General features: G+C 44.0%; 1 protein-coding gene across 3 annotated transcripts; it reads left to right on the top strand.

Moving 5' to 3' along the window:
• The first annotated feature begins 448 nt into the window (after positions 1-448).
• LOC147984638 (uncharacterized) lies at positions 449-9,860 on the top strand. 3 transcript variants are annotated; one of them, XM_087543675.1, is made up of 5 exons: positions 458-711; positions 1,593-1,649; positions 2,121-4,112; positions 8,983-9,039; positions 9,511-9,860. In XM_087543675.1, the coding sequence occupies exons 3-4, from the start codon at positions 2,774-2,776 to the stop codon at positions 9,036-9,038; spliced, it is 1,395 nt and encodes a 464-aa protein (XP_087399801.1). In that variant the 5' UTR covers positions 458-711; positions 1,593-1,649; positions 2,121-2,773; the 3' UTR covers position 9,039; positions 9,511-9,860. The 3 variants fall into 3 exon arrangements, with proteins under 3 accessions (XP_087399802.1, XP_087399801.1, XP_087399803.1); XM_087543676.1 differs by lacking the exon at positions 1,593-1,649 and having other exon boundaries at positions 449-711; XM_087543677.1 differs by lacking the exon at positions 8,983-9,039.
• The last annotated feature ends 126 nt before the right edge of the window (positions 9,861-9,986 follow it).

Genomic DNA, 9,986 nt, shown 5'->3' with positions numbered 1-9,986 from the left:
TGGTTGTTACCATCACTCTAGATTTCTGCATGCTCTCCTTACATACTCACCTTATTTTTTTCGTATGCATGTCAGATATTGTACACAGTCATGCTGAACATTTAAGAAAAAAAGAAGAGTTTTGCGCAGCAATACAATTGTAATGCCCCAAATTTCTTTTACTAATTGATTCTGCCTATATGCTTAAATATATAGATGAATAAGGTAAAGTCGATATTTGTAGACCATGATATAAAATAGAAAAAGGAAAATGACAGAGACAGAGAGAGAGAGACTATGGGAAATAAATGGAAGAGGCAAAAGGAAAGAAATGAAGAAGGGTGCATGTTGGCATTTGAACCTTGGACTTCTCAGTAGTAGGCTGAATACAAGTTGACCTATGTGGTGCTTTTGACTAAATAGCAGATTTTAGCTCTTTAAGCCTTCTTAAACGAGAGGAAAGAAATCCTATATGGGCTGAAGGCCCAGTCAGACTCGGCGTAGCCATCGGTCGCCCCTTGCGCCGCTATACGCTGCGCCCAAATCCTGTTTCTCCCCTATTACCCCTCACCAAAGCCTTCCTCTAGTCTTCACAACAGAGGCTGCTGTCGTCGCTGCTGCTGGTGGTGGTTGTCGCCGCCATGAGCCACTAGGTTGCTGCTCTCCCCGACGCATCTCCTCTCCGTGGTCATTGCCGAGAAGTGGTGGCTGCTGGGCGTCGTGTCGCTAGCAGTACGTCCCAGTTCTCCTTTTCTACGGTGCCTCCTAGGTCATAATTAGGGATTTGGGTAGCAGTTGATGGTTTAGAACTAGATTCGAGATTTGGAGAGGGATTCCCGAACCGATTTGCAAATTCGTTGGTGATCTCCATGCGTTTACCTAATTGGTATTGACACCCAGGCTGGACCTTCTCTATGTTAGTTCCTTTGATTAACCAAATCAATTGGGGATGATAGCCCATTTATATTGTTGCGAGGTGTTGATTGCTTCCAAGTAAAATCTGGAGCGTTGGGTGTCTCTCCCTGTAAACTGAACTTGGTTCGGTTAAATACTGCACATAAACTGCACAAAAACTGCACTGTCAGATCTGGATAGCCAGCTTCTAGGTGAAAAACGGGAAAGTTAAGCTTAGAATTTTGAGTTGGGCTCTACATATGATTTGTAAAGCATGTTCTAAGGTTTCCGTAGAGTACTTATTTGCTTCGTTTGGATGTACGGTTTGAGAGCAGCCGTCTACTTGGTTTGCTGGCCAGAAATACAGTTTTCTGCGTACAGTAATTTCATTTGGGAGATTAGGACCTGTTAGATGTGGAACTAAAATAAAGTTACAACATGATATTTGTAGATGTTGTTCTGTAGATGATTAAACACATATCATTTATTATATTTCGTTTGGTATATTAGATCCTATGAAGTTATCAAGGTGGGCTGTACTATGTTGGACAGAATTTTAATGTATGGACTTGTGTAGAGGAACAAGTATATATTCTCAGATTTCGGCAATGTTGATTGATATGTACTGGGGTCTTATGTGTAGGAGAGAAGCTGAATCATATATGCTTAGAAGTTAAGTTCATGTTTTAGTATTGGTTGTGATATATGCCTGTTTACAGGTGTTGGTACTTCTGGTTCAGGATCCTTTAACCCACAAGTTGTGCCCCGCGGTTGAGGCAAGTTCATGACAGGATAATGACGTTGCATATCCTCTGCACTTCTTTTGTATCTTGATATTCGCCCATGTCAATGATGTTTATTGTGATGGAGATGACGATGAAAAAGACATGTTGATTCAAGTTCTTTGCTTGCATTTGCATATTTGCATTCATGATGATCGTGAAAGAAAGAGTTCCCTACCTTGGGTAGGCACTTTGAGACCTCCATTGTTGGGTTGCGACCTACTTTGGAGGCAACCTCCATGCGTTGGAGTGAGTGGATGTCGACGGGCGTCCACTCAAGCGATATCGGTATACGCAATGAAATGAGATGAGCATGTAGGCATGTAGGGCATGAATACAAGTGTTGAGCGCTAATGAGTGTATGGTGCTTAATAGAGTTTTGGTATCTTGACATGTGTAATGTTTCTTATTCATGTATGTACTTGCTGAGCCTTTGTACTCATCCTTGTTGTTTATTTGTTTTAGGTAAATCCTGAGGACGACATGCATGGGAGTCTTGGGAGTAGCATCTTCACCGTTTTCACTTCACGGAACTTACACCTATTGTCCTTTAGGACCGTGTTTTGAGAACCTAGTACAGTTGTACTTTACTACCCGTGGTGGTTCATCTTGAATTTGAGAGATACTCTCTTGGTCTGTAGCTAATTTCCCCTTAAGACTAACGCCATCGCCTAGAGTTACCGAGCATGTTCTCGGTTTTGGTATTGTAGCTTTGTGCTTTGCACCGGTGCTAGTTCTTTGCAATATATAACTATATGAATTGCATGTCGTGGATGTCCTTAGAAATAGAGGAAACTCTGCCGAAATTCTTTTGAGGGCATGTTTTCTTTTCGAAGTTATGGGGTAATATTCCAAGCGTTGTGTCGTTTGGGGTGTTACAGTTGGTATCAGAGCGGGCTTTAGGTCCTGGTGTATCTATATGGGATAACAGCCTAACTTAGTTATGAATTTAGGATTGATTAAAATTTTGACTATAGAGTGAACAACATTAAAATTGACACACTGATGCACAATAGGATGGGTCGGGCCATGCATTGCATTACGCTTAAGTTTATGCTTTCCCTTCATGTTGACATACTTGTTGGCATATGATCATGACTTTTGGTTGATATTTAATTATGTTACTTATAGCTATGCTGAGGGGTAGAGGTCGTGGTCGTGGTCCTCATGGTCGTGGTTGTGGAGTACGCAACAATCAGGAAGAACTTTATGCGGAAAGTGAGCATAGCCATCATGGAGAAGAACTTGCAAGAGAATCTGCTAATAGCGGTGGGCACAATGATCGAGGGATGATCCTAAAAGATTGGATATGTTTGAAAGCTGATTGCTTTGATGGAACTGGGACGCCAATGGATGCAGCATCATGGTTGAATACCATGGAGAAATATATGGATGCTATGGAGTTGACTTCGCAAAAGAGAGCCCAATTTGTGCGCTTCAACCTTAAGAATCTTGCTGATGATTGGTGGACAGGAGTCCGTGCTGCTCATATTCCTATCTATGGGCAACCCACCTGGGAGTTTTTTGTGCAACAATTCACCGCAAAGTATTATCCAGACTCATTCAAGGAGGAAATGTCGGTGAAGTTGAACTACATTAAGCAAGGGAAGTTGACTGTGGATGAGTATGAGGCAGAATTTAGTAAGATGGTACTCTTTGTGGATCGGGTGAAGTGTAATGAGGCGGAGAAGGCTAAGGCATTCTTTAGAGGGCTGAATTCAAAGTATAGAGAAGTGATGGGAGCAAACCCCCCTACAGATTACTACCTAACAATGGTTAGGCAGGCTAGAGGGATGGAGTTGGAGGTCCGCCTCACAGAAGCCCAGGAGAATCGTGCTGGAGGTTCTGGTGGCACGGGTGGCGACTCAAAGGTGAGTTACCGCGGTGGAAGTGGGTCTACCCCTCGACCTCCTTCCACGAAGTTCAAAGGAAATTACCGTCCGCAACAAACAACAAAGTTCAAGCAGTCAAGGTCTCAGTATTCTTCGGTGCCCCGTCCTTCTTCATCAGCTCCATCTTTTCGCCCGGTGCCAGGGCAAGGCATGATTTGTTTCAAGTGTGGTGAAGGGCACCGTGCTTTTGAGTGTTCCTGGACTGGGAAATGCCACCATTGCAATCGTGAGGGTCATAAGGGACTGGTATGTCGTCAAAACCCCGCCAGCATTATCAAGTGGGAGCCGATGCCTGTTGGCACTACTCCTGCATCATCTCGGGGATCTATGCATGTGATAGTAGCTGCCACTACTACTCCCCAACTTCCACCAGCTGGTGTGCCACCTCCTGGCTACGTTTGGCAGGCTGTTTCGATGGCTTCATCCCATTTTCCTGCATTGACAGTTCCACTTCAGCTACCTGCACCGTCACAACAGGGTGTTGGGTCTTCCTCTGTTCCACCACAGCCTGGAGTTTACGCCATGCCCACTAGTGCTTCTTTGGGACGACCGGATGTCATGACAGGTATACTCCCAGTTGACTCACATGATGCACTTGTCCTTTTTGATTCTGGAGCTACTTATTCGTTTGTGTCGTCGGAATTTGCAAATAAGGCCAACTTATCTAGGCAACAAATTACTCAGTCAGTGGTTGTTAGTTCTCCTGGTGGTCCAATCTCTTCATCCACAGTTTGTCCCGGGTGTGTGATATCTGTAGATGATGAGGATTTTATAGCCAATCTTATGGTTATTCCACTAAAGCCTTTCGATGTCATTCTTGGCATGGATTGGCTACATCGATATCATGCTTTTGGAGGACCATCTCACATCAGGCCCCATCTGGCGAGGAGTTGATTTTTCAGGGAGATGCTCCTCTACACTCTCTACTTGTCCTAGCTAGCTTGTTCCCTGGCCAACGAGCAGTCAAGACCGGCTTACTATGGGCCCTTGCCGAGACGCCGAATGCTATGTTATCAATTGAAGATATTCCAGTGGTATGTGATTATGCGGATGTTTTCCCTGATGAGTTGCCTGGTATGCCACCTGAGAGGGATGTTGACTTCTGCATTGATCTTATTCCTGGTACCCGACCTATCTCCATGTCCCCATATCGATTGGCACGCCCACTTCGAGAAGAATTAAAGAAACAGTTGGATGATATGTTATCCAAAGGGTTGATTCGGCGTAGTGTGTCACCCTGGGGAGCACCTGTGTTGTTCATACTTAAGAAGGATGGTAGTTGGCGAATGTGTGTGGACTATCGTGCCCTTAATGTCGTGACTATCAAGAATAAGTATCCTTTACCCTGCATTCAAGATTTGTTTGATCAACTAAAGGGAGCTAAGGTGTTCTCCAAGATTGATCTACAGTCTGGCTATAATCAAATTCGCGTGCGTGAACAAGATATTGAAAAGACTGCTTTCTCCACTAGGTATGGGCATTATGAATTCAAAGTTATGTCCTTTGGACTAACCAATGCCCCTGCTATCTTCATGGAGACGATGAATAGTATGCTGCATATGTTCCTTGATGACTTTGTGGTTGTTTTCATCGACGACATCCTTATCTATTCAAAGACGGAGGAAGATCATGAGCGCCACTTGAGGCTTGTTCTTGAAACCCTGAGGAAGAATAAATTTTATGCGAGGCTAAAGAAATGTGAATTTTGGCTTTCTGAAGTGGCTTTTCTAGGACATGTTATCAACCAAGAAGGAATCTCAGTTGATCCTAGTAAAGTTTCTACAGTTGTAGAGTGGCCAAGACCGTCTAATGTCAAAGAAGTAAGAAGTTTCTTGGGTTTAGCTGGTTACTATCGGAGGTTTGCGAAAGATTTCTCTATTATCGCCAAGCCAATGACCAATCTAACACAAAAGGATGTGAAATTTCAGTGGGATGCTGAATGTGAGAATAGTTTCTCAACGCTAAAGAATAGATTGGTAACCGCGCCTGTTCTCACTCAACCTGAACCTGGGAAACGCTTCACAGTGTACTCTGATGCTTCTCGGGTTGGTCTTGGGTGCGTTCTCATGCAAGATGGCAAAGTAATTTCCTATGCTTCTAGGCAACTGAAAAAGCATGAGCAGAACTACCCTACACACGATCTAGAGCTTGCGGCTGTGGTCTTTGCACTCAAGATATGGAGGCCCTATCTTTACGGAGAATCTTGTGAGATTTTTACTGATCATAAGAGTCTCAAATATATCTTCACTCAAAAGGAGCTAAACTTAAGGCAAAGACGATGGTTAGAATTGATAAAGGACTATGACCTCTCAATCCAGTACCACCCTGGCAAAGCAAATGTGGTTGCGGATGCTCTTAGCCGCAAGATTGTCCCTCCCACTTTAGGTTACCACATTGCTGATTTTGAGCGGATGGGCATCTCATATTGTTTTGTCGGTGTAGCACATGAGGAGACACAATTCATTCTTCAGTCAGCTATCCCAGACATAGTGAGGGAAGCACAACAGAATGACCGGTTGTTGCAGGTGAGGTAAAACCGGAGATTTCACTCTAGATGGGACTGGCTCGATTCGGTTTCGCGGCCGCCTTTGTGTGCCACAAAAGTCTCATGTTAAGGAGGATATTCTAAGAGAAGCACATCGTACCCCATACACAGTTCATCCTGGAGAGACAAAGATGTATCAAGACTTGAAGAAGACTTATTGGTGGAAAAGGATGAAAGTTGATGTGGCAAAGTATGTGGCTTCTTGTGGGGTATGTCAGCTCGTGAAGGCTGAGCATAAGAGACCCGCGGGTTTGTTGCAGTCCTTAGAGGTTCCAGAGTGGCCATGGGATGACGTCGCCATGGATTTTGTTGTTGGCCTACCTCGCACCCGAAGGGGAAAGGATGCAATCAGGGTGGTGGTGGACCGACTTACCAAAGTGGCTCATTTTATTCCTATCCGTACCACAGACTCGGCAAGTGACTTGGCACCGGTATATGTGCGTGAGATAGTAAGATTGCACGGAGTTCCAAAAATTATTACTTCTGATAGAGATGCCAAGTTTGTATCAAGGTTCTGGGAGAGCTGGCAGAGTGCAATGGGTACACAGTTGAGGATTAGCACGATATTTCATCCCCAAACAGATGGTCAGTCAGAGCGTACCATCCAAACTTTAGAAGATATGTTGCGGTGTTGTATCCTATCGTGGCAAGGGAGCTGGGAGGATCATCTGCCACTTGTGGAGTTTGCTTACAATAATAGTTATCAATCTAGCATTCGGATGGCACCTTATGAGGCCTTGTATGGAAGAAAGTGTAGGTCTCCAGTATGTTGGAATGCAGTGGGCGAGAAGGCAGTGTTGGGACCAGATTGGGTTCAACGAACTACAGACAGAATAGCTGAAATTAGACACCATATGCTAGCAGCCCAGAGTAGGCAAAAGAGCTATGCCGACCCCAAAAGGCGGAATGTGGAGTTTCAGGAAGGAGAAGAGGTACTTCTGAGAGTCTCACCAACCAAGGGTGTTATCAGGTTCAATATCAAAGGAAAGCTTAGCCCACGGTACATTGGACCCTTCTTAATAGTGGCACGAGTAGGGAAACTAGCCTATCGTCTTGAGTTGCCCGAGTCAATGAAAGGTGTGCATAACGTATTCCATGTATCCATGCTACGTAAGTACTTCCGAGATCTCGAACGACAATTGACTGTGGAGCCGATTACAATTGAGCAAGATCTTACCTTTGAGGTTCGCCCTGTGAGGATATTGGAAGAGTCAGAGAGTGTTGAGGAATAAGACGCTCAAGTATGTGAAGGTTCTCTGGTCGCAACAATCCGAGCGTGAGGCGACTTGGGAGCTTGAGTCGCGCATGTGGGAGAAGTATCCGGAATTGTTCGAGACCGGTACGTGGTGTATGGTTTTCTTTCCATTTCTTAGTTATCAGCTATGCCCGCTTTCTGAGTAGTAATGTGGTGAAGAATTCGAGGTCGAGTTCTGCTTAAGGGGGTGATAATGTAATGCCCCAGATTTCTTTTACTAATTGATTGTGCCTATATGCTTAAATATATAGATGAATAAGGTAAAGTCGATATTTGTAGACCATGATATAAAATAGGAAAAGGAAAATGATAGAGACAGAGAGAGAGACTATGGGAAATAAATGGAAGAGGCAAAAGGAAAGAAATGAAAAAGGGTGCATGTTGGCATTTGAACCTTGGACCTCTCAGTAGTAGGTTGAATACCAGTTGGCCTATGTGGTGCTTTTGACTAAATAGCAGATTTTAGCTCTTTAAGCCTTCTTAAACGAGAGGAAAGAAATCCTATATGGGCTGAAGGCCCAGTCAGACTCGGCGTAGCTATCGGTCGCCCCTTGCGCCGCTGTACGCTGCGCCCAAATCCTGTTTCTCCCCTATTACCCCTCACCAAAGCCTTCCTCTGGTCTTCACAACAGAGGCTGCTGCCGTCGCTGCTGCTGGTGGTGGTTGTCGCTGCCATGAGCCACTAGGTTGCTGCTCTCCCCGACGCATCTCCTCTCCGTGGTCGTTGCCGAGCAGTGATGGCTGCTGGGCGTCGTGTCGCTAGCAGTACGTCCCAGTTCTCCATTTCTACGGTGCCTCCTAGGTCATAATTAGGGATTTGGGTAGCAGTTGATGGTTTAGAACTAGATTCAAGATTTGGAGAGGGATTCCTGAACCGATTTGCAAATTCGTTGGTGATCTCCATGCGTTTACCTATTTGGTATTGACACCCAGGCTGGACCTTCTCTATGTTAGTTCCTTTGATTAACCAAATCAATTGGGGATGATAGCCCATTTATATTGTTGCGAGGTGTTGATTGCTTCCAAGTAAAATCTGGAGCGTTGGGTGTCTCTCCCTGTAAACTGAACTTGGTTCGGTTAAATACTGCACAAAAACTGCACTGTCAGATCTGGATAGCCAGCTTCTAGGTGAAAAACGGGAAAGTTAAGCTTAGAATTTTGAGCTGGGCTCTACATATGATTTGTAAAGCATGTTCTAAGGTTTCCGTAGAGTACTTATTTGCTTCGTTTGGATGTATGGTTTGAGAGCAGCCGTCTACTTGGTTTGCTGGCCAGAAATATAGTTTTCTGCGTACAGTAATTTCATTTGGGAGATTAGGACCTGTTAGATGTGGAATTAAAATAAAGTTACAACATGATATTTGTAGATGTTGTTCTGTAGATGATTAAACACATATCATTTATTATATTTCGTTTGGTATATTAGATCCTATGAAGTTATCAAGGTGGGCTGTACTATGTTGGACAGAATTTTAATATATGGACTTGTGTAGAGGAACAAGTACATATTCTCAGATTTCGGCAATGTTGATTGATATGTACTGGGGTCTTATGTGTAGGAGCGAAGCAGAATCATATATGCTTAGAAGTTAAGTTCATGTTTTAGTATTGGTTGTGATATATGCCTGTTTACAGGTGTTGGTACTTCTGGTTCAGGATCCTTTAACCCACAAGTTGTGCCCCGCGGTTGAGGCAAGTTCATGACAGGATAATGACGTTGCATATCCTCTGCACTTCTTTTGTATCTTGATATTCGCCCATGTCAATGATGTTTATTGTGATGGAGATGACGATGAAAAAGACATGTTGATTCAAGTTCTTTGCTTGCATTTGCATATTTGCATTTATGATGATCGTGAAAGAAAGAGTTCCCTACCTTGGGTAGGCACTTTGAGACCTCCATTGTTGGGTTGCGACCTACTTTGGAGGCAACGTCCACGCGTTGGAGTGAGTGGATGTCGACGGGCGTCCACTCAAGCGATACTGGTATACGCAATGAAATGAGATGAGCATGTAGGCATGTAGGGCATGAATACAAGTGTTGAGCGCTGATGAGTGTATGGTGCTTAATAGAGTTTTGGTATCTTGACATGTGTAATGTTTCTTATTCATGTATGTACTTGCTGAGTCTTTGTACTCATCCTTGTTGTTTATTTGTTTTAGGTAAATCCTGAGGACGACATGCATGGGAGTCTTGGGAGTAGCATCTTCACCGTTTTCACTTCACGGAACTTACACCTATTGTCCTTTAGGACCGTGTTTTGAGAACCTAGTACAGTTGTACTTTACTACCCGTGGTGGTCCATCTTGAATTTGAGAGATACTCTCTTGGTCTGTAGCTAATTTCCCCTTAAGACTAGCGTCATCGCCTAGAGTTACCGAGCATGTTCTCGGTTTTGGTATTGTAGCTTTGTGCTTTGCACCGGTGCTAGTTCTTTGCAATATATAACTATATGAATTACATGTCGTGGATGTCCTTCGAAATAGAGGAAACTTTGCCGAAATTCTTTTGAGGGCATGTTTTCTTTTCGAAGTTGTTATGCGGTAATATTCCAAGCGTTGTGTCGTTTGGGGTGTTACAACAATGTCATGCACACATCACTTCATGGTGGGTTCAATGGCAAACCCTCCCCCTTTCC

This window comes from Triticum urartu, chromosome 2A (genome assembly GCF_056163025.1).
Source record: "Triticum urartu cultivar PI428250 chromosome 2A, HENAU_Tu73, whole genome shotgun sequence".
Taxonomy (NCBI): domain Eukaryota; kingdom Viridiplantae; phylum Streptophyta; class Magnoliopsida; order Poales; family Poaceae; genus Triticum; species Triticum urartu.
The sequence above is the reverse complement of the archived record's forward strand: the minus strand, read 5'-3'. Positions and strand labels throughout refer to the sequence as shown.

Coding starts and splice junctions, on each gene's coding strand:
- LOC147984638 (XM_087543676.1), top strand. CDS start 2,774: ATGTTACTTATAGCTATGCTGAGGGGTAGAGGTCGTGGTCGTGGTCCT. Junction 4,113..8,982: donor ACGACCGGATGTCATGACAG/GTATACTCCCAG, acceptor GCCTGTTTACAG/GTGTTGGTACTTCTGGTTCA.